General features: G+C 43.0%; 1 protein-coding gene across 1 annotated transcript in view; it reads left to right on the forward strand.

Moving 5' to 3' along the window:
• Positions 1 to 27,900, forward strand: part of BMP6 (bone morphogenetic protein 6) — a 155,528-nt gene that overhangs the window by 91,800 nt on the left and 35,828 nt on the right. Inside the window, exon 2 of the mRNA XM_031012563.3 lies at positions 26,824 to 27,016. Coding sequence (XP_030868423.2) covers positions 26,824 to 27,016 — 193 coding nt within the window. The remainder of the gene's footprint in view (positions 1 to 26,823; positions 27,017 to 27,900) is intronic.

Here is a 27,900-nt window from a genome sequence, read left to right on the forward strand (position 1 = left end):
TTGAAAACTTTTAAAAAGCATAAAATAGACCAAATCCATGGCTTAGACTGTTTTGTTCTGCTGATTTTTCTCAGAATTTACAAAATACAGAGGATTGCAGCAGATCAAAAATAAGCAAATACATACGAATTAGAGCCGGAGAAGCTTTCCAGATTTCCTGATCTTACTGCCCTACAAGTATGAAAAAGCGTTTCTAAACATGTCTTTTTTTAATGTCAAGATGAGCGTGGCAACCTCGTGTTTGTTTTATACTTTTGGACATTTTATATTCCACTCTGCTAAAGGGGACTTGGGGTGAAAAAATAGAAAAGATTTTGGAATCTTTAATACTCCCTGTAGAATCATGTTATTTAACTTACGGCCACAACTTGTGGAATATTTCAGCACTTGTAATTCTGATTTGGAAAGTGTTTTTGTTTTTTCCTTCCAACTTGCTAGCAGCTGTAGGCAGTAACTGACATCTTTATATAAGTTGCACATTGTCGACATAGATAACTGGACAAGTTCTTTAGAGTGGCCTGGCACTTTTAGAGGTTTCTTTTCCTGCTAGACGGTGTTTAATCATGAAACAGCCCCTAGAGGGAAGTGCTTCTAGCTGTCTCCATCACAAACAAAGCCAGCACATTGGCTCAAACCAAGGGGCCTCCTCCAGAGCCTGAGGTCCTGGAACCTTGCCCCGTAGCCCTTGCTTTCAAACGAACAGGGGATGTGTAGCCACTTACGATCTGACGTCAACTGTCAGGTCACATGCCTAATGCCTAGGTCAGAGGTACATCACTTTTAGACACGTTGATACTATCAAGAGAAAGGAAAAGACCATCAGGATCTGGGGAAAGGAGATCTTTTTGAGCCAATGATTGCATTTTATAAACACGTGAAACTGGCAAGACATTCTTTCCAGATTTCACAGAGGGATATCCCATGTCCAACCAGGGTAAGACATGAGGACATGAGTAATTAGAAGGAGAAACATTGTTCATAATGACAAGGTGGAATGTGAAAATTGGCTGGAGCAGAAAGGGGGAAAAAGACAAGCTGCAATGTGAGATTTAGGCACACAGACAGGCGTGTGGTGTCTTTGTGTGTGAGTACATATGTGAGTGTGTGACTGTTCACGCATACACGTGTGACCTCTAGCCTACCAGATCATGTGAGGCTTTATTGAAGAGATGTTCTGTGACAGTAGGGTGACCAATTTGTCCTAGTCTTACCAGTCTGTCCCAGTTTTAGCAGCTGGAGAAGATGATCGGATGAAATTCAAACCTGAGTATACTGGGTATAATTGCATATACACTTCATTGTCTCCACAATGAGTTTGTGTAACTTGTAGGTTACACAAATTGCTGGCTGAAGTTCATCCAGGTCAATTTATGTGCTAATGTTTTAGGGATTGCATGGCTGATAACAGTATTTTTTTTTACTATCAGATCTAGAAAACAATTGAATTTGAATTTGGCAAACGGAGATAAACAGGGAGAAGGAGAAGTAAAAAAAGGGATGATAAGGTGAGAGAAAGGAAGAAAGGGAAGGGGAAAAGGCCTCTAAGCCTCACTGGGAAGGTCCTGGTAATGTCACTGAACCAACATGAGCCCAACCACAGGAACCAAGAATCTGCTCTGGAAATCCTGTTTAGTTGTATTTAAGTTTTTTTTCCCTCCAGTTACCATTTTCTTCCAAAACTCGGCATGTAAGTGAAGATGGTCTTTAAATCCCAAATGTTGTTTTTCCATCTTCCAGCTGGAGTTGAGGTAATACTGTGATATTCAAACAGAAACAGAAGCTGCATTTTTTGGGTTATTTTTTTCTAGCAGCATTACCATAAATTGGACTGCAGTGAGTAATCTTTTAATCAGATGGAAAGAGGTATTCCAAATATGTTTCTAGTCATCTGAGAGTATTTAACAACTTCTTTAAGAAATAAAGTTAAGAGTTGGTGAAAGTGAGGATATTGGTGGTCTGTTTAAGTGAAATACTTTTAAACTTTTTGTTTTAAATAATGTAGGTGTGTTTTATTACAAATAGAATGTACTTAGTATGAAGAATTTATAAAATAGAGATAACCAAAAATAAGACACTAGAAATTATTCATACTCCATCATCCAGCTAACTACAATTTTGTTTCAGCCTTTTAAAAAGTATGTGTATATACCTTTTAAAATGTGTGCGCATATACAAATGGCATCACTCCATACATGTGATTTTGTAAGTAAATTTTTAAAGGTTTGCTCTCTTTTGTTTTGAGATTGCTTTGGGTATTGCAGCATTCCTAATACAGGACTAAAACTTTCACCTCAAGATGATAGATCCCCACCCAGGTGCATTGGTGGTGGTTTGGGAAGCTGTGACCAAAACTCCACAAACCTCGCAAATCGAAAGCTCTGAGAAAAGTGTTTTTCTGGCTCTCAGGACTTGCTGATGACTGTGCATTGGCTCTTTTTGCTTCATGTGACCCCTTCTGTCCCCACCAAAGGGAGTTCTGCCTGGGGACCTTTCTAGCGCTCCAGTTGCCTTATGGCCTGGGAGCCCTCAGCATCTTTCTGTCTGCCTGCCTGGAGGAAATTAGGTGGGGACAGTAAACTAGAGCCTGGCCCAGCTGCTCATTCCCCAAGGCAGGTGAGCATGCCCTGGGTGGAAGCCTGCAGCACATTTTTCTAGGAGCTGAGTTGCTCGTTCTTCATCTTTCCCTTATCCCCTAGCACATGTGTCTTAGGCAGCAGTCCCAACCTTTTTGACACCAGGGACCAGTTTTGTAGAAGATCATTTTTCCATGGACCAGGTGGGGAGGGGGGTGGTTTGGGATGAAACTGTTCTACCTCAGATCCCCAGGCATTAGATCCTCATAAGGAGCACGCGATCTAGATCCCTTGCATGCCCGGTTCACAGTAGGGTTTGTGCTCCTATGAGAAGCTAGTGCCAAGGCTAATCTGACAGGAGGTGGAGCTCAGGCGGAAATGCTCATCGCCAGCCATGCACCTTCTGCTGTGCGGCCCAATCCCTAACAGGGCACAGGCCAGTGCCTCGGGTCTGCAGCCCTGGGGTTGGGGACCCCTCTTCTATGGGACATCATTCTGCCTGTTGTGGGCTGTTTCTCCAGTGGTCCCTTTCTTCCAGGGCAACTTCAGCCTTCTTGAGCTGAATATGACACCAGCCTTTTAAAAGCTTTCCACCTTGTTCTATCCAGGTCTGGCAGTTTGACCCAAGAACTGTGGGGATTGGGGCCCAAAAGGACTCTCCTGTCCCCACCCAGGGGTGGCTTCACCTAGGCTGAGTGGCAGAACTGATGTTTGCTTCTGGGTTCTTGCATTGTGCCCATGACTGCTGAGCCTTGGGCCAACTCTTTTGTCATCTCTGCTCTCAGAATTACTCAAGTGAGCTGGTCATGGTTGCTCACACCTGTAATCCCCGCACTTTGGGAGGCTGAGGCAGGAGGATCACTTGAGGCCGGGAGGGCAGCCTCGTGAAACCCCATCTCTACAAAAAAACTTAAAAAATAATAAAAGAAAAATTAAGGAATGACTCCTGTAGTTATCAGTAGGCATCATAGTGTAATGATGACTGTGTGGGTTTGGGATCATGTCCCAGTTCTGCCCTCATCAATCACATGACCTTGAGTAAGTTACTTTCTTCTTTGAGAGTCAGTTTTCTCCCAAACTGCAGTGGGTATAGTAATGGTGACTACCGTGTGTGGTGATTATAAAGATGCAGTAAGATCGTGCACGTATGCCACTCTGCAAACCATTTGGCTTACTGTCAGGAGTCAATATATTCATTCTTAAACAAGACATTCTCCACTGTCTAAGACTATCCAACACAAGGCACACTGAAGAGGTCTATACAAAGGGACTTTGGCTGTTCGGAATGTGAAGGGGAAAGTTGCAGGGAATGAGATTTAACCTAAAATAGGGCTTACGGTTATGAATTTTAACTATCCACATTCCCTCTACCCAGTGAAACCATCAACTGACTGCACGTTGCCATGGACTGCGGGAAGGACTTTTTTTTTTTTTTTGAGACAGAGTTTTGGTCTTGTTGCCCAGGCTAGAGTGCAATGACACGATCTCGGCTGACTGCAACCTCCGCCTCCCAGGTTCAAGCAATTCTCCTGCCTCAGCCTCCCGAGTAGCTGGGGTTACAGTCATGCGCCAGCATGCCCAGCTAATTTTGTATTTTTAGTAGAGATGGAGTTTCACCATGTCGGTCAGGCTGGTCTCGAACTCCTGACCTCATGTGATCTGCCCGCCTCGGCCTCCCAAAGTGTTGGGATTACAGGCGTGAGCCACCGCACCTGGGAAGGACTTTTAAGCAGCCCCAGCATTTGAAATGGGACGTGGTCTGCAGAGACGGGGTGCATTCTTTTCTCTGTCATCTTTGTGCAGTTGCCTTTGTGCACTGGATCAGGTCCCTGAAAATCTTCTTTCCCCTCTTCCCTCCTCATGCCTGCAGCCCAGTTCCTGAACCACCTTGTCTGGCACTGATTGCAGCCAGCAGTGGTGCCACCTCACTGCTCTGTTTCTGTGGGTTTTATTTCTATCCTGGGAGCATGTGTACAAATATCTTCTTCCCCTCCCTCAATCCCACCCTGGCTCTTAGGTCTCCATCCTCTTCTTATGGTGCTATCGAAACCCAGATGCTCTCCTTTTTCTCACTACCTTTTAGATTCTCCATCCTAATTGTTGGGAACAGCAATACAAAATGAGGCAAAATGGTACAAGTGACCAAAAGGGTGATGAGACTTTCAAAAACCTGAGTTCCAGAAGGCACCAGTGTCAGCAATTCAGAGTGTTTTGGATCTTAAGCCATAGCAAGTAGTTCCTCCAGGCCATTCCCTTGTGGAAACCTCAGCAGGACCCCCCATGCTACAGTAGGATTGGTGTGTGTGTGTGTGTGTGTGTGTGTGTGTGTGTGTGTGTGTGTGTGTACGTACACTGGTAAATAGGGCTCTTTTATTTCTAGCACTGGTCTATTCTGAAGTTTCCGAATATAGAATTACATATTACAGCAGGGCTGCTTAGCATTCTTGTAACATTCTGAACCCCAAGATTTTCTGTGTTATATTTTCCCAGATCCCTCACTTTGTTTTTCCATGGAAAATTTTCTGAGTTGGGGGATTGCAGTTACCACCACGACACGTCCCAGACATTTCCTGAGCATCTCCTGCAGATGATGATGAGGCTGACCGAATTGTGGACTCTGCTTTGTTCCAAGGCAGTGGACAGACAAATTACACCTTCCACTTACAGAATATTGTACTGATACTTCTTGAAATGCTTGCACGTATATTACTTCATTTTAGCATTGGACAGCTCTTTGAGGCAGATGAGTCGTTATTACCTCCCTTTAGCCAATGAAGAAAATAAATTTGAGAAGGTTACTCAAAGAATTATTGACTATCAGCTATGTGACATACACATGGGATATTAAAAGGCACCACACGAACTCCTTGCACTCATGAAACGTGCATTCTAGTGGAAGAGGTAACAATAAATTAATAAATTCAATGTAATGCCAGATAGTGACCAATGCTATGGAGACATGTATTTTAAAAAGCAGGCATTTTAAGAAGATGGAATATGACCAGACACGCTGTGTTAGGTGGGCAGGTCTACCTAACACAGAAGGTCTCTCTGAGGAGATGATATGTGAGCAGAGATGTGACAAGGGGAGAGAGAAAGCTGTGTGGCTGTCTGGGGTAAGAGCATCTGCACTGAGGAAATAGCATGTGCAAAGGTCCTGTGGCAGGAGACTGCCTGGGGCCTTCAGCGTTTCCCTGCTGAGAAGCTGCATCAGTAGAATGAAGCTAGGTCAGAGAGCAAGCCAGGGCCCTATGTGGGTTAGGCTTTGTGCACCACCCTAATGATTGTGAAAAATATCCTGAAAAGGTTTTTGCTCTGAGGAGGAGGACTTTTGAGGGTTACCTACTGGGAATGATATCATCTGGTTTATATTTTAAAAGGATCCTTCTGGCCACTGTGTAGAGAATAGGCTGGAGGGGCAAAGTAGAACGAAAAAGGCATGTTAGGTGGCTGTTGCAGTGGTTTAGACAACAGATGGTGATGGTTTAGTCCACAGTGTTAGTGGTGGAGGTGGTGAGCAGATTGGGTTCTGATAGATTTTGAAGATAGGGCAGGCAGGGTTTGCTGGTGTCGTGGAGGCAGGTGTCCAAGAAAGACAGGAGTCAGGGGGACCCTGAGCTCAGAAGAATTCAAGAAGTCATATAGTCATGTTGTGGTTGGCTGAAGATAGATCTAGACTTCCTGATTGGCCCAGATCTCCCAGCGATCTTTCCAGGGCCACTTTGAGAAAAGGCAGTGAGTAGCAGGGGTCTCCGTCTGGCTTGGCACGTTCTCCTTGAGGCCATTATGAGTCCTCTAAGAAGGGACTCTGTCTTTGTCAACCCACCTTTGACCACAGACGTTCACTGATCCTTTCTGATTGATAAACAATAGAGGGAGGAGGTTGTGTGATCTTTTAGTTTATATCAAGGATATTAAAGGGGAGGGGAAGCCCTAACTGAATATCTAGCTAAATAGGAGATACCATTCAGTCTATTTGTAGTGTATTTTAAAGCCTGTTTCATGTGCAAATGTGAACTACACAGAGGTAATCTGATAATCCCAAAAGGGTAATCTGATAATTCCAAAAGGGTAATCTGATAATCCCAAAAGCTTATTAACATACCTTGTAGATAATAGATATCCAGTTAGTATTTGTTGCATTTGGTGATTTGTGGTTGAATATTGAGTGTTGGTATTTTCTGGAACCTTTAATTCAATTCTCTTCCCTATATTTGTGGTTAGAGTCACACTTCACTTTCAGATGGGATGAGTGTCACTGTTTCCAGTATTTTCCAGATGAGGAAACTGAGATGGGAAAAAGGGAAAATGTAGGCGTTTAACAAAGGCATTTCACACCACTGGCTTATTGTCGATGGAACAGGCAGAAGAATCTTCCTGCTGTATCCCAGGCATTCACTATCGGGATTCACACCCTGTTGTATCATTGAAAAGTGCGCAGACTTCGCTGGATGAGGTGCTCATGCCTGCAATCCCAGCACTTTGAGAGGCCGAGGCCAGAGGGTTGCTTGAGGCCAGGAGTTCGAGACCAGTCTCGGCAACATTGTGAGACCCCATTTCTACAAAAAATATTTTGAAAACTAGCTGGGTATGGTGGCACACACCTCTAGTTCCAGGAGTTCAAGCTTACGTGAGCTGTAATTGCATCACTGTGCTCCAGTCTGCTCAACAGAGCAAGATCCCATCTCTAAAAGGAAAGAAAAAGAGAAAGGAAAGAAACAATGAATGAAAATATGTAGACTTTAATTCACACTGACCTTCTAAGTTTTTCTTTGGCCTTTATTGACATTGTTATGTCACAACAAAATCTGGCCATCTCTGAGAACTTATAAAACTTTAGTGGTTTTAGGCCAGGCGTGGTGGATCACACCTGTCATCCCAGCACTTTGGGAGGCTGAGGCAGGCGGATCACCTGAGGTCAGGAATTCGAGACCAGCCTGACCGACATGGTGAAACCCCATCTCTACTAAAAATACAAAATTAGCCAGGCATGGTGGTGCATGCCTGTAATCACTGCTACTCGGGAGGCTGAGGCAGGAGAGTCACTTGAACCCGGGAGGCAGAGGTTGCAGTGAGTCGAGATCGCATCATTGCACTCCAGCCTGGGCAACAAGAGTGAAAGTCCATCTCAAAAAAAAAAAACCAAAAAAAAAACTATAGTGTTTTTCAGAGACATAGTGTTTCCCCAAGTTGTCATTTGAAGTACACACCACTTCTTCCAACCACATGGGCGTCAGCAACTCCACTATGATCAAAAGGCAGCCTGTCTGACAGAATATTCCCCAGTCTTCTTCCCTATCGGCATTTTGAGGCAGGGACACGCTACAGCAAAATCAGTCCAGACCCTTATGTAAAATAACTCTTCCGTCCACCACAGTGGCCAATATTTCCTTTTCCTGCCTTGGCCCTGCCTGATCACACACACCAGCTCTGCAGCCAGAGGACCCCCATGGGTGAAGTGGGCTCCGGGTACCCTGTGAGTTGAGACCACGGTCCCCCAGGAGCATGCAGTGGCGCCTGAGGGTGGTTGGCAGTGGTGGTGGCTGTGTTATGTGTCCTTTTCTCTCTGTCTGCGAGTCTGGTTGGGTGGACTTTGTCCTTGGTTCAAAAAGCTCTCAGGGATCAGCTCCCTGTTCTCTTACTCACAGGTCGCTTCTAGTCAAGTTTCTTCTGCTGTAGGATTCACGTTCTCTTTCTCCTGTTCTGACTGTCCTCTGTGGCATACACCTTTGATGTGTTGATCTCCCAGGTGGCTTCCTAATCCTCAGGGTGCTGCAGAGGTCAGAGGGGCAGTGTGACCACACACCTGGAGGGGCCTGGGGAAGTGCCTTTTGTCAGCCCAGGTTTGAATGACCTGCAGGCTAATTATGTTACTTACGACTTATGTTTCACTGGGCTCCTTACTGCCAACGTCTGGGCGTTTGAAGGTTATAAAAAGAGAAAAATCAAAACTCAGACCATCAGTTGTACTGATTACTAATCACTTTGGTGGGAGATTTTGTGGGAAAGACACTAATAGTCAAAGGTGGTTTGAACAATCACCTGTGACTTAACCTAATTCCGACTTTTCTTTCGACTACTTATTGCCAGCACCAGACAGGAAGAGCAAAAGGCAGGGCAAAGTGTCTGCTGCAGGTGAATCAAGATGTAGCATGATCTTGTCCCAAATATGCATGGCCACACAGTCACCTCTCGTGGGAGCACAGTCCTGTGTGTTTGCCTATCCACGCTGCATGGCTGATTCCTTTCTTGATACATGCTTCCTGTCTTTTGTGGGGGGAGGTGCTCTTTGGCATCTCCAGACAGACCCCTCTCCACTCCTCTCCTATCTCTTGTCTTCTTTTGCCCTATGAGCCATGACGTTTTAGAATTTCCATGCCTCATTGAGGCTGGAATGTTGGTACAGATCCACCACAGCCCAGCATCAACCTGGAAACCAATGCAGCTCTCCTTGGGGGCTTGCTGCCCGTATCTACAGCTTTCTTCACTTTTTCCCCAACCTGCGGAAAGGCCTGTTTGCTGATCTCATCAATCTGTGATTTGAGATCTTGAAAGAACCAGGATCTTGTGACTTGGCAGGGGGAGCTACCCGCCATGTAGCCCCACCCTGTGCCCGCCCTGCCCTCGTCGCCCCCTGTGCGGACCTGCTGCGCTTCAGGGGAAAACAGCATGTTAAGTGAGCAGTTTAGCTTGGACTTAATCCGGAGGCAAATCAAGTAACTTTATACTGAGATACTCTCTCCATTGTGTTCTCAGGAAGATGAAGTGAATCACCAGAGCAAAGAATGTGCTCTCTGGTGCTACACCAATAATAAAGTACAATGTTTTGAATTAGAGGAGGGAGAGAGAGTAACTGAGAAACCTTTGGCTGGTCACTTTGTTGTTCCTTGTGGCTCCCCCTTCCCTTCCCTCGGATATATACTTGGATAAGAATTTCCTTCTCCAGCCCAGTATTTCCTAAACTCAATCCTGCAGTAAAATGACAAGGCCGTGTTAGACATGGAAATTATTGCAGAGCAACAAATCCAAGATTGTTATTTCACCAAAGGCCCCAGGAAGTGGAGATGAAGAACTGTGAGAGCATAAGCCTCCAGCTCAACCCAAATGTGTTTTTCTTGCCCCACTTGTTAATTAGTAAATCAAAACCAAATGAAAAATGCAAATAAGTGCATGCCACAAATCTGTCATACTTGAATGTTTCCCAGTTTCTGTCTTTCTGACTTGATCCTGTCCATCATTCTCGTAATCTGTGAGTAAAAGCACCCAAAAGCACCTTGGTAGATTGGAGTCAATTTGGGTCTTATACATAAAACTGCCTGAGAAATGACAGCGTTCAGGTAGGGATTATTTAGTTAACTCAGAAGTTATGTGATTTATGTTTTTTAAGAACAGAAAGATGGGAGTGATAAGGCACTATTTTTCCCACTCTTTTTTAAGTCTCTTACAGGTGTTTTCTGTTTTTGTTTTGTTTTGTTTCTAAATCATACATTCAAATGCTCGAGGCTGGTGAATTTTTTGTTAGCTTGCTTATTTTTGGTCATTTAGGAAGCATTGCCTATTCAGATAGACATTTACAATCAAATAGGGCTGAACACACCAGCACAGCTGTTGCTCAGAAGGGACCAGGAGGCCTGGTTGCCCCAGAAAAGGAAAGATATTCTCCAAGAACAGTCCTGGGAGAAGCATTTTGTTGTGTTTTTGCAAGGACGTGGGGATCCAAGTTTTGTCTATTAAAGGAAAGGAATGGCCCTGTTCTGTTTGTGTGTTCAGAGCGCACGGCTGTGCTCAGAGACGTTCGTGCACCCTGCGGTGGTATTTTTCCATTCTCTTGTTTAGAACCCCTGGGCATTTAGACACATGTCCTGCACACAGCTCAGCATCTGTGATCACATGGTGGTTTAGAACTGAGGTCTTGGTTCTAAACCAAGGAAAGATTCAAGTGTCTGTCCCTTGCTGCTTCCAGGCCAGGCCAGCCAACTCTTGAGAAGTGTGGCTCCTTCAGGTCCAGATGGGTGGCTCCCTCATTCAACAAACATATACTGGACACCCGCTATGTGCAGGTACTGTTTCGGGCACTTGGACTGCATGACGCGACAAAACAAAACTCCTTGCCTTCCCTTGTGGGGCATACGTTGGAGGGGAGTTTAGCCCTCAGCAGGAGCATGCCTGTTTTCTTTCTCACTGGCTACCGTTTCGGTGTTGTTGAGGTGAAGAGGGACAGCCGTGTGCAGATGCCCCCGATTAGGGATGTGTTCTGACCGCGGCTGCCCAGGGCTCAGGCCAGCCTGGGCCCATCACGCGGACCAGAGGTTGGATGGAACCATGAGAAAAGACTCTCCCTGTGTCCCAGGGCTTGGCACAGTGGTGCTGTGCCGCGAATAATAGGTCATCTGATGCGGTGTAATTTAATAGGAATATGAATCCCCAGTAACCCTGGGAACCAAAGCAAGCAATTGGCCTCTCAGTTACTTTTAACTTTCAAAACTTGAACGTTTCCTTAAACCAAATAGCTCCATCGTCATGGTCAGAAGTCCACTGTGGAGAAAGGCAGGATTTAGTGTTTATTTAAGCTGCCACCCAATGAGAGAAACTGTTGCCCAGTGGAGTTTGACTCTCAATTTTTCAAGGAATGATTTTCCATTTTGTGGATTTTTTATGTATGTCTTCTCTCTCTCTCTGTCTTTCCTTCCTTCCTTCCCTACCTCCCTCCAGAAATGTTGATGGGAGCAGGAAAATTTATTGGCCAGGTAAGGGTGTATATGAAGAAAAACCTTGATGGTAGGGATCCTGATAAGTAAGGCTCTTAAAAAGAATGCAGTTAGCCAGGCACAGTGGCTCACACCTGTAACCCCAGCACTTTGGGAGGCTGAGTCAGGAGGGTTGCTTGAGGCTGGGAGTTCAAGACCAGCCTAGGCAATGTAGTGAGACCCCATCTCTACAAAAAAATAAAAAACATTAGCTATGCATGGCGGTGTTTGCCTGTAGTCCTAGCTACTCAGGAGGCCAAGGCAGGAGGATTGCTTGGGCCCAGGAGGTCGAGGCTGCAGTGATCTGTGATTGCACCACTGCACTCCCGCCTCGGCAACAGAGGGAGACACTGTGTCGAATAAAAATGCACCATCTGGTGCCATGTAGCACTGTTGGGCGTCTGCAGAGCATTTTGGTCACAGGGTCTTCTTTGCCTCCCGTCTCTTCATATGTAGATGTTACTACCCCACAAGCAGAGGGAGGTTGGTCACCAAATCCGGAAACATGGGCAAACCCACAATAAATGGGTTATTGATACTACATTCCAGTATACAGTAAGATACTCTTGTCTTTGTTTCCAGATTTTATGGGCCACTCTGTAGAAGCTTCAAGGGACTGAAAATAAGTCATTTGATGCAGCTAAAAAGAGACATTGCTGCCGTTTGATCTCACATCTTCAGCCTGACGGTCCTGTGTTCTCTTCATATCAGACTCCTGACTTTCAAAAAAGAGACAATCACCATTTGACTAGGGCTTATCACTTCTCAACTTTTTCAGGATTTCTTTTGACAAGAGCACACCCTCTCTCTCTCTCTCACGTGAGCTCACTCTCTCCTCTCTCTCTCATATCCATGCTCTTCTTCCTACAGTGCTGACCTCTGAGGTATCCTTTTTTCTTTTGACTCTCATCAGTCTACAACCTCTGTCTGTTTCTCCTTCTCTTAGTCTCTCTGTGACTCCCCTGGATTAAACCTTGTTTCTGCTCAGACTCAGCAAATATTCATTGTGAGCCTACTATGTGTCAGGTGCTGTGCTGGGCTTATCACTCAGTATTCACTGATTCCCCAGCCTCTTTCTGCTCAGAGGTCCTACATAGCCTTGGGGTGAGGGTGTTTAGTTAATCCCCTTGTGTTTGGGGTGGGCCGTAAATGAACTCTGATGGACCATCCTCAGCCCCTCCAGAATGACCTCTGAGGAATCAATGGCTGAGAAGGAGAGATGTGGAGAGTGTATTAGTCCATTTTCAAATTGCTGTGAAGAAATACCCAAGACTGGATAATTTACAAAGAAAAAGAGGTTTAATGGACTCACAGTTCCACATGACTGGGGAGGCCTCACAATCATGATGGAAGGCAAAGGAGGAGCAAAGGTACACCTTATATGGCAGCAATCAAGAGAGAGCATGTGCAGGGGAAATGCCCTTTATGAAACCATCAGATCTCATGAGACTTATTCACTATCACAAGAACAGCACGGGAAATCCCACCCCCACGATTCAACTGTCTCCCACCAGGTACCTCCCACAACACATGGGGATTATGGGAGCTACAGTTCAAGATGAGATTTGGGTGGGGACACAGCCAAACCATATCAAAGAGGAAGAGCAAAAGAGAATGGAAGAGGTATATGCCCCAAAGAACTGAAAACACGTACTCACATACAAGTACATGCATGTTCATAGAAGCACTATTCACAATAGCCAAAAGGTGGAAAGAGTCCAAATGTCCATCGATGGATGAATGGATAAACAAAATGTGGCATGTATCCATACAATGGAATGTCATTCAGCCATAAATAAGGATGGAGTGCTGATACACACTACAACATGGATGCACCTTGAAAACATGATGTTAAATGAAGCCAGTCACAAAGGATCACGTGTTGTGTGATTGTTTTCATGTGAAATATCCAAAATAGGCAGATCCAGAGAGGCAGAACACAGAATGATGGTTGTTACCAAGGCCGCGGGGGAGGAGGAAATGGGGAGCTTTTGCTTCATGGGCTTTCTGTAGAGGCGATGAAAATGTTTTGGAATCATTTAGAGGTAGTGGATGCACAACATTATGCATGTACTAAAACGCCACTGAATTGTCCACTTCAAAATGGTTAATTTTATATTATGTAAATTTTACCTCAATTGAAAAGAATGAAAGATAAAGGAAGGAATGTGTTAGGGGTCTATTGCTTTGCATTAAGGATGCAATTTAGAAATCTGGCCTGACTTTCCTATGCGTGGTGACCTTGTGATGTGGCTTGAGTATAATTGAAGTAATTTGAGTAGATTAATTTCCTTCCTTGGCTTCTTAAAATTTAACGTGCTTGAAGTTTGCATCCTGAATTTAGAATGCAAAGCAGTATGTGGATTAGTATTCTGGGCCAATAGTGCTGCTGCTTAAAACAACAAACCCGGACAGATGTGTTCAGCAGGTTCTCCCGCTTAGCTGTTTGCATCTTGGAGAACTGTTCCTGGGTCCTGGGGAAAGACCACTGGGGCTGGGGTCAGAAGCCTGAATTCTGTTCTGTCTCGTTATGCCCATGGGGGATACTGCAGAGCTCAGGAAAGAGCACGAAGCAGGACCCAGTCCTGGCTCACACGTGCATTCAACACACATTCTTGGGCACCATGTACTAAGCCTTCTTTGGGATATGTGAAGGTGAACATGACATGGACCCTGCCTTTGAGAGGCTTGCAGCCCAGCAGGTAAGGTAGACACGCAAACAGCTGATCGTTTTGGTATAAGGTAGGGGTTTGATGCTGAAGATCTTCATGGGACCTTATAGAGGTCTAGAGTTGAGGGTACTAAAACTACCTGGGGGTGAGGTTTGGTGGAAGAAGGCAACTAAAGAAGGCTTCCTGGATTCAGTCTTAAAGGAAGATTTAAAATATTGCTGAATTACTGCAATAAACCAAATGTTTGTTTCCACGCCCCTGCAAATTCATATCTTGAAACCTAACCCCCAAGGTGATGGTATTAGGAGGTGGGGCCTTTGGGAGGTGATTAAGCCCTCATGAATGAGATTAGTGCCCTTATTAAAGAGGCCCCAGAGAGCTGCCTCACTGCTTCCACCATGTGAGGGCACAGCGAGAAGACAGCCATCTATGAACCAGGGAAGAGGCCCTCATCAGCACCTTGGTCTTAGACTTCCAGCCCCTAGAACTGTGAGAAATACATTTGTGTTGTTTGTGAGCCACCTAGTCTATATTTTGTTACAGCAGCCCAAATGGACTAAAACAGTTACCCATTACGTACTGCAAGTAGGTGGTTAGAGGAGTAGCAAAACAGGAACTGTTAAAACTGAGTGAAAACATGCTTACGAAGAGTTTGTTATTTTGCACCAAAGCATTAATAATTAGAAATAAGAACACTGATGTACCTACCCTTGTTTTATGGCTTTAATTATTTAGGATGACGTAGGCGCACCAAGCCTTTTCAAAATTTGGGTTCTGTAACAGTCTCAATCCAGGAAGTAAGAGAAGGAAAGGTCACTTCCAGGGCAAGTGTATTGTATGAAGAAGGTGAAGTCACGAGATCCTGGGCAGTGTGGCGGGACAAATAGAGCAATTTAAGACCTTCAAAGATAGAGTTTAAGGTGGAAAAGGGTGAGGGACGAGGCTGGGAGGTGGCTGTGGGGTACAGGCTGAAGGGCTCTTGGCAGGCCTGTTACAAGTCAGACTTGTGGCCCTGGTACTAGCTGCAGTGCGGAGAGAGTGGATGGACATGGGGCAAAATGCGAGGCAGTGGGACTGAGGCTCTGCATGAGGGCAGTGGTAGTGAAGGGAGTGGGACCCACTGGGTTTGAGACACTTCTAGAATGATGCTGTCCAGTAGGACTCTCTGAGATGATGGAAGCATCCAACGATGTGCTCTCCAATACAGGAGCCACCAGACACGTGTGACTCTTGAACACTTTCAGCGTGACTGATGTGACAGGAACCAAATTTTACATTTTAATTTATTTAAATTTAAATAGCTCCCCGTGGCTGTAGCTTCTATATTGGACAGTATAGTTCTAGAAAGCAAAAGCAACAAGAGTTGATGATTAATTGGGCAATTTAGGGTGGCAGGGTAGACAGAGCTAGAGACAGAGGGGCAGGTTAATTGTAGAGGGGGGAAAGATGAGTACCACTGTGTGCATGTTGGCTCCAAGTGCGAGAGACATCTGGGGGAAGAAGTATGCCCAGCAGTAAGAAAAACAAGCCTCTTTGGAGAACGCTGGGCTGGAGATAGGAATTTGAGCGCTTTCACTGTTAACTATGATAGGTGAGTTCATAAAACTGAGTAGCACAGGGAAGCCACTTCACTGCTTTTGGCCTCAGATTCCTGTTGATTTGATGGTGGTCATAATATTTGCTCTGCCTACCTTCTGGGACTGTTCTGAAAAATTCAGATGGGATTACGTGCATGAAAATGCTTTGTAAACTCTTCAGACATTAGGCAGAGTTTATAACGTCTTTAGGAGTGAGAGGAATGTGTCCCACATGTTATTTTCCAAACATGAAAGATAAAGACTTCAAATTCTGGAAGTATTGCAGAGTAGATCATCTGCAGGGCCTCCTGCTAAAAAACGACAAGATCCAGGATAAACAAAAGCAAACTTGCCTAAAGTATGAGTGTCACGGGCTCAGGGACAGCTTTCAGGACTCCCCTGTGGGAGTTTCCATGAGCAAACAAACATAAAAGTTGGGTGTCTGTGAATGCAAAGACCAACACTAGCACTGATCCTGAGACCAGCTTGGGGTCTGGGACAGGGTAGTGGGGAGCTGTCCCTGAGGTTCCCACATTAAGCCGGGACTGTCAAAGGGAGATAAAGTGGTTCTGGCTGGTGGTGTTCCTCACAAGAACAAATGCTTATCTTTTTTTTTTTTTTTTTTTAGGAAAAAAAAAGTAACCCAATTTAAACATTCAGAATGAATTTCAATTAAAAACTACCAAAAAATCAAAAATCTTCAAACACACAAAGAAATACACCACCAAAATGTGTATCATCAGAGTGACGGGAGAGTAATTTCAGTCCCCCAAGAATTTCACATATTGGAGAACAGGCACCAAGTTAGAAAATGCAAGACAATAATATAGAAATACAGAAAGGATGACAGTATAATAAATAATAGTAAATATATGACAATTTACCATTGAAAATGACAGCACAAACCAAACAAAAAGGGAGCAATTTGAATTTTTTTTTTTTTTAAATTATTGAGGTGGAAAAACTAGGGTATGGTGACATGCACCTGGTGACATGTAGTCCTAGCTACTTTGGGAGGCTGAGGTAGGCTCACTTGAGCCCAGGAGTTCAAGACCAGCCTGGGCAAAATAGCGAGGTGCCAACCCAAAAAAAATAAGAACAAATAAACAAAACTCACTAATAGATGATTTAAACTACACATTAAACAGTGAAGGAGAGAACTGGTAAATGTGTAAATAGAAGATATTACCTAAATCTAGTCCAGAGATCGGGAGATAAATGGTGTAAAATCAGTAGCTAAGAGATGTGGACATTAGAAAGTCTAATATATATCTAATTGTCATTTTTGAAGGAAACTGTAAAACAAATGGCAGAGAGGCCATAATTGATGAGTGACTGGCTGAGAATTTTCCAGGACTGATGGGAGCTAGGAACCCACAGAGAGATGAACTATGACGGCATCCGAGCCGGGCAGAATGAATAAAAAGAAACACACAAGTAGGCACAAAACACTGTAGCAAATGCAGCATACCAGAAGACAATGGCATTGTCAATGGGACCACAGAACCCAGATCACCCGGGAAGGAATGCTGAGTCTGAAGGAATGAATACAGGCTGAGAGTTGTTCTTAGTCACGCGGAGGATATTGTGCCTGTTGTTACCCTGCAGTGGAAATCAGGTGTGGGAGGATCTTTCGTTCTCTCTTTAAGCTGGCCTATCTGTGTTTTGACTGGAGATGTAGCAGTTTTTCTCAAGTGTGAAAAAAGGCATGTTGTGTAGATTGATTTTTACTAAATCTGGTCTGACTGCTTCTTTAAGGCAGCCCTTGTAAGGGGGCAAAAATGCGGTTATTTGACATTAATGGAACTCTATCAAGGCTGTGATCATTCATTTGAAATCTTTCTTCCCGACGCATGTTTACTGACTGAAGTGCCTGAGTGTGCTCTCATAGAAGCCAAGGTCCACTACTGATTTCCATAATGAGACATGTATAGTGGTAGCTACTGAGCATCTCCCCAATTTTTTTTTTTCTTTTTTTGAGATGGAGTCTTGCTCTGTCACCCAGGCTGGAGTGCAGTGGCGTGATCTCGGCTCCCTGCAACCTCTGCCTCCCGGGTTCAAGCTATTCTCCTGCCTCAGCCTTGCGAGTAGCCGGGACTACAGGCATGTGCCACCAAGCCCTTCTGACTAACTTTTGTGTTTTTAATAGAGGCAAGGTTTCCCCGTGTTGGCCAGGCCGGTCTCGAACTCCTGACCTCAGGTGATCTGCCCACCTCGGCTTACCAAAGTGCTGGAATTACCCGTGTAAGCCACTGTGCCCGGCCTATCTCCCCAATTTAAAGTGAAATTAATACCTATATTTGGGTATGAAAATGGTTTTAACATGATTTTTTTTTTAAAAAATGACTATTAACCCTTTGTACTAATAATATGTAGGTGCCTAGTGTCCTAAAGCTCTTTACGATACATGTACTGGATATCTTCTTAAAAAGTCATTTGGAATAAAAGGGTAGCCCCAGAGAGTTTTATTGTGGCAACGGAGGATTTCTGGATCTGGATTTGGGTGGTGGTAACATGGATCTATACATGTCATAAGGGGTCATAGAATAATACACATACGTACTCAAACAGTGCTTGTGAAAACTGGTGAAATCAGAGTGGGTGTGGTCTAGTGAATGTATTGAGCTAATGTCAGTTTCCTGGTTTTGATCTTGTACTTCAGTTATGTAAAATGTTACTATGGGGGGAAGCTGGGTGAAGGGTGCATGGGGCTTCTCTACTGTTTTTTCAACTACTTGTGGGACTTTAATTATTTACAATAAAAAATAAAGTTTAAAAATGTCATTTGGAGCATGGCAACCAGAAAAAATAGATTCTTCTTGATATTTGTGGTTCTTATAGAATATGAATACAAATACTTAGAAATATTTGATGAACCCTGGAGGGTAAAGTCTTTTGTTTCACCTTGGTCAAAAGTGAATTGGAAAGTTTAGCTCAGTGTTTGTATTACAATTCAAGGTTATATGCTTGCAACATGAAAGTCAAAAGGCCGCTGTCGTTACAACCCTTGGAAGTCCAGCCAGAAATGTCCTTGTTGCCTAAAATTAAATAAGCTTGTGCCATAGCATGAAAAATTGCTTACATTAGTCAATGGAATGACCATGTTTCAAAAAAAATTTCAAGTTTGGTGTGTAACTGTAAATGGAAACGTGAAATATCTGGAAAATGTAGGATTTATTGGGAATTATTGTAATTGCCTTAACTAATCTAGACTAAATTAACCAGAGAGTAAGTCCAGTTAGTGAGAGAATAATGAATATGTGATTACTTTTAAAGTAAATATGTTAAATCGATTGCTCTGTTCGTTTCCCTCTCTGTTGTTCCCCTTTTTATTTTATCTTTTGTGTTTGTAGTTTGAGATAGGCAGTGTCTTTGTTTTTCTCTGGACAATTTTAATTGAAATAATTCAGACTTAGATACCATTCAGAAAAGATGTATATTAAAATATCTTTATTAGCATCAAACAAAGCAGTAGTGAGAAAAAAAGAAAAATCTTTAGTAAGATCAAGGAAAAGTGAACGTACAAATTAGGATGAAAAAGGAGAAACAACCATAGATAGAGCAGAGATGAAATAAGGAGAGGATTCTATGAAAAATTTTATGGTAATAGTTCGCTGCAACCTGGATGGGGTTGGAGACCATTATTCTAAGTGAAGTGACTCAGGAATGGAAAACCAAATATTGTATGTTCTCACTTATAAGTGGGAGCTAAGCTATGAGGATGCAAAGGCAAAGAATGACACGATGGACTTTGAGGACTTGGGGGAAGACTGAGGGGGGCTTAGGCATAAAAGACCACATATTGGGTTCAGTGTACACTGCTTGGGCGATGGGTGCACCAAAATCTCCGAACCCACCACTAAAAAACTTACCCATATAACCAAACACGACTTGTTCCCCCAAAACTATTGAAATAAAATAAAATTTAAAAAAAATTATGGCAATAAACTTGAAAAATTAAAAATGGGCAGACCTCTAGAAAACAGACTTAAAAAGAAATAGATTCAATATTTCTATGTTTAAAGGAAAATGAGTAATTTAAAATGTCCCCCAAAAGAAAACACCAGAATCAAATGACTCTACAGGTAAGTCTGCCAGATTTTCAGGAAGCATATTACTTCTTGAAAAGAAGGAGCAGAAAGGCTCCCCAGCTTATTCCAAGAGAAAGTGCAGTAGTTCCCCCTTATCCACGGTTTCCATATCCACATTTCAGTTTCCACAGTTTGCTCTTGAGGTCTGAAAACAGTTGAGTATAGTATAGTAAGATATTTTGAAAAAGAGAGAGAGACCATCTTCATATAACTTTTATTATAGTATATTGTTGTATTTGTTTTATTATCATTAATCTTACTATGCCTAATTTATAAATTTAAATTTATTTTCCTAGGTATGCATGTATAGGAAGAAACATAGTGTATATAGGGTTGGCACTATTCACGGTTTCAGGCATCCATTGGGGCCCTTGGAAGGTATCCCCCTCGGATAAGAGGGGAAAATTGTGTAACTTGAAACCACACAATGCCATAGGAAATGAGAACATCGCCAGTCTCACTTACGAACTCACACATAAAAATTCCAAATAGTAAATATATGAAAGCAACCCTCTAAACTTTCTCGTTAGGTCCAATGCTTTGCAATGTGTCTCTTCTTTTCCTGTTATTTAATCTTAATAGTACCGAACTGGACTCCAACATCAGACTGAAAGTCAGAGTCCTTGCCACTCTCCTGATTTTAAAGGCAGTGATGTGAATGTATCACCATTAAGAATGTCCTTAGCTGGCTAGGCGCGGTGGCTCACGCCTGTAATCCCAGCACTTTGGGAGGCCGAGGCGGGTGGATCACGAGGTCAGGAGATCGAGACCATCCTGGCTAACACGGTGAAACCTTGTCTCTACTAAAAATACAAAAAATTAGCCTGGTGCGGTGGTGGGCGCCTGTAGTCCCAGCTACTCGGGAGGCTGAGACAGGAGAATGGCGTGAACCCGGGAGGTGGAGTTTGCAGTGAGCCGAGATCATGCCACTGCACTCCAGCCTGGGTGACAGAGCGAGACTCTGTCTCAAAAAAAAAAAAAAAAGACTGTCCTTAGCTGTGGGGATCTTTTTAATAGAGACTCATTATCAGGTTAATGGAGTTCTTTCTATGCCTGGTTTGCTAGTTTAAAAGAGACTTAAGAGGTAGAATAATCAAGTGTCATGAGTGAACACTGGCTCCTGATTTCAACAAACAAAATTTAGACAGTTTTTTAGATATTTGAGGAAATCTGATCACTTTAACAATTTTATTATTATTTTACAGAGACAGGGTCTCACTCTGTTGCCCAGGCTGGAGCGCAGTGGTGTAATCATAGCTCACTGCAGCCTCGCACTCCTGGGCTCAAGCAGTCCTCCTGCCTTGGCCTCCCAAGGGGCTGGGACTACAGGCAATGCCACTGCACCTGGCTGCTTTAACAGTTTTTAAGTGTACGGTTCAGTGGCATTAAGGACATTCACATTGATTGTGCCACTATCACCACTTCCTCTCCAGAACTTTTTCTTCTTCCCAAACTGACTATTTGGGTACTTACTAAACCTGAACTTCCCATTCCCCTCTCCCATAGCCCCTGGTATACCATTCTCCTTTCTATCTCTATGGATTTGACTAGGCTTGGTACCTCATATAAGTGGAATTATACAGTATTTGTCCTTTTGTGGGTGGCACATTTCACTTCACACAGTGTTCTCGGGGTTCATGTGGTACCATGTGTCAGAATTTCCTTCCGTTTTAAGGTTGAAGAGTATTCCATCATGGGTCTGTACCACATTGTGTTTACCCATTCATCCGTCAGTGGACATGTGGGTTGCTTCCAGCTTTTGGCTATTGTGAATAATGCTGCCATGAACATGAGTGTACAAATATCTGTTCAAGGCCCTGCTTTTAATGCTTTTGCATATATATCCCGAAAGATAATTGCTGGATCAATGCTAATTTTATGTTTGTTTGAGGAATTGCCACACTATTTGCTACAGTGCTGCACCATTTTGCATTCCCATCAGCAAAGCACAAGGGTTCTAGTTTCTCTAAATCTTTATCAACACTTGTCAGAAAATGCCCATATTTTTAATAGATCTCTATGAAGTAGGGCTGAAGAAGGAGAGGAGTTACTGGTCACCATTGCCTGCACAGCGGCCATGCCCACCTGTGACACATGAACCATTCACCCGCTGACAGGCAGATGACCCTCCGCACAGGCTGCCTTGCTCTTAACCATAACCAGGCCTACGTTTTCCATGTGAGCCTGCCTGTACAACTTCATCATGTCTCTAAAAAGGAAAGGGAAAGGAGGAGAACAGAACAGTGTATGATGTAGTGATACACACATGCAGTAGAATTGTTAGGTTTTAAAGGGCAGGGGAGTGATAAACATTATTCCTGATGTGAGGTACCTTTGGAGAGAAGCAGTTGAAGAGGATCAGGAAAGAATACAACAGTCTCAGTCACTTTCTGGTTTTCAAGTTGGGTGATGGTTTCCTTGGTGCTTTACTGTTATGCTTCATTACCTCCGTAAATTGCATACATCCTTTTGTATGTATAATTACATAATTTACATTTTAAATCTTAAACCAGTGACTTTTATTCCTTAAGGCTTTTGTTCCTATGTGTTGGCCAAAGGTCTAGGACAGGTCAGAAATTTCCACTGGGATAGTCTGAGGCAGAAAGGAGAGAAGGAAGTGAGTTTTATAAAGCTTCATTTGTTCAGTATGTCTTCCCTATTTTATTTAGTATTAAAAAGACTTTTAGAAATGCAGTGGTAGAGTTAGAGCATGCAGTTTGTTGTTTTGTTTTTATAGTCCTTAACAACGGCAAACAGAAGAAGCAGATAGCCTTGTGTAAGGTCATTATCATTTCAAAAACTGTCTTGACTGGTCCTTGAAATTTAAAAATTCTAGGAATTATTGCCTCAGAGAACACAGCACCGCATTCAGGAGCCAGCCACCAAGGCTGATGCTCAGTGAGATTTCGCTTACTGGCCTTTCACAGAATGCCTCACTCGAATTGAAAAAGCTAATTTAGAGGGAGCAGCCGTCAGTCCTATCTGTAGACTCGTGAATAAATTTGAATTACTCAGCAAAGACATACTCCAAGCTCCGAGGACCTGGATTCTCAAATAACAGCCAATGATTATCACAGCTAACATTGATTGGGCATTGACTCCGTGGCTTTGGCTATTTTGTATAGATTGTCTCACCTAATCTTTAGAAATGTTATTATTTCAATTTAACTGATACTGAAACTTTAATATTATTTAACTCAGCATCATATAGGTAAGAAAAAAGCTAGAATTCAACACCAGTGTCTCAGTTTGACATGTCACCAACACTCTTAACTACAACTTAATTGTGACTGCATCTGGCCCCATCATCAGTAAGCCAAATGCTAATGAGTATAAAGTAGGTACTGAGGGCTGAATTTGGAACTCAGCCCTCTCCCTTTCTCTCCCATTCATATTTCTTGAACTGTCTGGCATTTGAGGAGTCTTGACTCATATAGCTTGAATTGCTGCGCTCATTGGAAATATTACCGTTTTACCATTGTGGCGTTCAAGTGCACATACAGGCAGTAACCTAATTGTATTTATTTCTTATATCCCTATGAGACATTAGCAAACAAGCTGTGTACATTCAATCGCAGGCAAAAGAGTGGGGGGAACGGAGGAGTTCTGAGCAAACTTCAGTGATCAGTGGCTGAGGTATGATGAGGAGAGTGAGGAAGGTGGTACAGCTTTGAGGTAAGAGGCACAGGAGCAGCTTAGAAGACCAGATGGTAATGGGATGGGCGTGAGAGTTTAAAAGGTTGTGGGTGGCAATCAGAGACTCGCGGATGACACTAAGGAAGCCGTGCATCTTTTCTAAGAAGGATAAAGGAAAAGAAAGTTCAGAGTACTTCATGATATTGTTGTTTTCGTAGAGGAAAAATTGGAAAATCCACGTATGAGGCAATGGGTTCTATTTTACGTTGTAATAAAATGAATGCTTTGAACTGTGCTTCTGTTTTCTCATTTTTAGATTTTTTATCTCCTCACATCTTCAAATCTGTGAGCATTTGCCAAGATTCTTCCTTAGTCGTACATATTGCCTCCCAGCATTGCACAACATTTATCCTTAAAAGTTACATGCAATTTATCCCCTTCCTGGCATGGTCAGACTTCCCTTCTCTCTCCTCCCTCCTCTTTTCCTCCCATCCCCCTTTCCCTTGTTGTGTTAGTTGTCTATTACCGTGTGACAAATCCCCCAAAACATAGTCATTTAAAACAACAACGAGTTACCATCTCTCACAGTCTTGTGGAATGACCAGGTTCAACTAGGTGGTTCTTCAAGGCCTCTTGTGCAGCTGCAGCCAGGTGGTGGCTGGGGCTGAGTCATGCAAAGGACATCCAAGATGGCATCTTCATAACACTTCTGGTGCCTCAGCTGAGGTGCTTGGGGACAGGCTGGACAGTTTGTGTGTTCTGTCTCTCTCTTCTCCCACCCACCCCCATCTCTGTTCTCCTCTCCCACCCCTCTGTGTAGCTTCTCTACATGGCTAGCTTGGGCTTCCTCACAACATGGAAGTTTCAGGGTAGTCACACTTCTTAGATGACAGCTGTCTTTCCTCAGACAAGCATTCCAAGAAGTCTAAGTGGGAGGAAGTTCAAAGCTTATGACCCAGCCTTGGAAGTCACTCAGCACCACTGTTGAAGACTTTCGTTCTGTTGGTCCAAAACAGGTCATAGAGCCAGCCATAGAGCCAGCTCAGAGCCACCCAAAGGGAGCAGACCACCCACGGGCATGGATGCTGGGAGATGTGGTTTATTGGGAATGGCATACCTCTCAGAAGACCAGCTACCACATTTGTCCTTTGTTAAAAATGTCTGTCTGTTTCTCTGCTCCTTATAACTGAAATATCTTAAAGTTACTGTCTTATGTCTTATTTCTTATATTTTTTCTAAGGAAGTTTATTGAAAGACTTCTTTGAAGAATTCTTACACATGCTCTCCAGCGAATCTTAAAATATTATTTTCATTTAGTAATATTACAATTAGGCCTCCAAAAAGTTCTATAGAGAAAAGCTGTGTGACTGTTTTTTAGAAAGTCTCTTTGGAAAATCAGATTTGATTCACTTTTTAACCAACGATGATAACATATCAAACTTAAAAGGCAGATCGGTTTTAGGGAAAAGTGATACACCGTCCTGTGTGGGTGTCCTTGGGTGAACTTCCCAACAATATTGCTTTTCATGCGTAGCCACTAATTAGAAAACCTGCTCTCTTGTTGGGGCTAAACTGTGGTTTACTTTTCTGGTTGGACTTCTTTTTGCTTATATTCAAGCTTTTACAGAAGCCAAAGCTTATTCTTTTTTAACCCTCAAAATAAAAAAAAAAAAAAAAGAACTCGAATCTAAAAAATGTGTTGTGTAATTACATGGCAGTTTCAGAAATTCTTTTTAAAAAATCTTGTACCTATAGATGGCTTAACTTAGCTTCTGCAAATGCCATTGAGGACTTAGATTCTTCTGGGGAGTTAGCTTTTTTTTTTCTTTTCTTTTCTTTTTTTTTTTTTAAGAAGCTAAATCTCCAAAGCTTTTCTCTGGTAATTATGAAAAACAACATGTGTAAGAGAAAGTGGGAAGCTGGAGGTGGCTAATAATTTGATATTTTTTCTACCCACAAACCTTGGGAAAACTCTGCTATAAGGATTAATTTGCTCATGAGATTTCACTTTGGTTGCCATTAAGGAAAAACGAACAGGAACAGCAAGGCAGAAGTGTTTCCTGACTCTGGGGAAAAGAGTCAAGGGTTTATGGTGGGAAACAGAGCACTCCTTTTTTCCTTTTACAGCAATTATAAGTGAGGCATCTGAAGTTTGTTATCACTTTTCTCACACAGGACTTTGTATAGACACCTAAAATCTGACTGAAAAATCATCAGTAATTGCAATTTCTCATTTGTCTTCATGCGGGAAAAAGATTTTATTTTAAAAACGTATTTTTTCTAGCTTCATTGTGGTGTAATTGACAAATATTGTATGTATTTAAGGGGTACAACGTGATTTGATATACTAATACATATACATTATGACATGATTACCACTATCAAGCTAATTAATGTGTTTATCACCTCACAGAGACACGGCTTTATTTTTTTTGTGGTGAGATTGTCCCAGCTCCTGGTAACCTCCATTCTATTTTCTGCTTCTGTGAGTTCCACTTTTTTAGATTCTGCATATGAGTGAGGTCGTGCAGTGATTGTCTTTCTGTGCTTTGCTTATTTCACTTCACATAACATCCTCCAGGTTCATCCATGTTGCAGGTGGCAGAAGCTCTCCCTTTTTTAAGACCAAATACAAATGCATTTATGCACATACCACGTTTTCTTCATTCATCTTTCAGTGCACAATAGGTTGATTCCATATTAAAAAACCTTTTAGATTCTATCCTTTCCCCCCAGTTTTTTTTTTTTTTTCAATGTAAACCATGAGAAAATAGCAGTGGCTCTGTTGGTGATTTCCTTCCACATCTTCGTGGCATCTACATGCAGATTAAATGGGGGTTCCAGCAACTTCCCAGTATGGAGAGTCCCCCACCGCTCAGAGTCATGGAGCCTTCAGGTTCTACCAGTAGGAGGAAGGCATAAATATTTCCACTGAACAGGCAAAATGTGAAGACCCTTTACACTTCAGGCCCAGGCAAAATGCTTTGCCCACCCCCCTTCCCCACCCACAGCCATCCCCACCAATGTTCAGCTCAGGGCTGCCCTTGGTTATGTCAACTGCTGATGGTGACACGTGAACCAGCCTGAGGAGGGAAGAGTAGCCAGGAGGAGAGGGGGCCAGGAGGACGTAACGGGGCCAGGATGGGCAGACGGGTTCTTCTTCATTGCTTCATTAATTCTCATACCTTTTTCTGTGAAGTCATACTCTTCCCATTTTTGCAGATGAGAAAACTTTAACCCAAGAGTTTTCATAACTTACTCTCATGCAAATTCATTCAAATAAGTGTATAAGCAGAAGTATTTAAACTAAATAAAATCTAAGAATTTTGCTTCATTTTGGGTAACATGAAGGATTTTCATCTCCTCCTCATGGGCCAGCCAGTGGTCTCTTCACTACCCGATCCCCCTAGTAAGCCGTGGGTAACTGGTAATCCACCTATGAAGTCAAACGGGGAAACTGGTGAGGTAAGCCCGTGGCACTTAGTCAAGTAACAATAGTTGTCACTCTCTCTTGTTTAATCTTATAGTGGAGTACGACAAGGAGTTCTCCCCTCGTCAGCAACACCACAAAGAGTTCAAGTTCAACTTATCCCAGATTCCTGAGGGTGAGGCGGTGACGGCTGCAGAATTCCGCATCTACAAGGACTGTGTTATGGGGAGTTTTAAAAACCAAACTTTTCTTATCAGCATTTATCAAGTCTTACAGGAGCATCAGCACAGGTATGAAGGCTCGAGAAAGCCCCAAAGGTGGGGCTGGCCCCTGTTTCCCACCTTTTGTCATGACAATAACCCCAACTATGTCTGTGCAGCGTGACCTGGAGTTCAGGGGCAGCATGAGGTGGGTGTTCTCAATGGGAGTGTTTAGCTGGTGAGATCTTTTGCTATTTGATTTTCCAAATAGCTATCTTTTCCTAAGAAAGCTAGTGAATGTATTTATTATAAGCATCTTTTGTGATCAGATAACTCCATAATAGGGTTAAAATGTTCCCACTATTGATTAGTCCTCATTTTGAATGATAGGTGAGGGTGGCTAACATAAATTCATACATTAAAATTATAGGATGCTTGTAAGTGATAATAATTCCAGTGAATACAAGGCAGTGTATTTGTGCACATAAGATACACATACACACATGTATCTTTGAGTAAGCTTGTGTGTGATTTTTTTTTTTTTTATCACTTGGATACAAGGGAGCAGTAGACTTTTTCCATGTCTGTATTACTCTCGTTTCCTAAAACAAGGCCAGACCATTTTACAAAAGAACTGCAGTGAAGCATGTGCATGGAGCTGCCTAGCAATACAGAAAAACTTCCATGGAACAATTGCTGGAGGACTGGAAAGGCTAAGGGATGAAGTTTTAGAGTCGTTAGTATAGAAGAAGCCAATACACAGAAGCCAATGACCTCGAATTTTGCTTAGTATTTAGGGGTCAGTTTAGTAAGTCAGTGAGAATCAAGGCCTTTATGCATAGTAGATTAGTATTACCGTGTAGTTCTTAGTGTGTACAAGGTGGAAATTAAGCAGGTGATATGATGGTCTGGCAATTATATGGCAGCTACAAGGATAAAAATGAAGGGAAGTGAACATATGGGGGAGGGAACTC

Source organism: Gorilla gorilla, chromosome 5, assembly GCF_029281585.2.
Source record: "Gorilla gorilla gorilla isolate KB3781 chromosome 5, NHGRI_mGorGor1-v2.1_pri, whole genome shotgun sequence".
In the NCBI taxonomy this organism is placed as follows: Eukaryota; Metazoa; Chordata; class Mammalia; order Primates; family Hominidae; genus Gorilla; species Gorilla gorilla.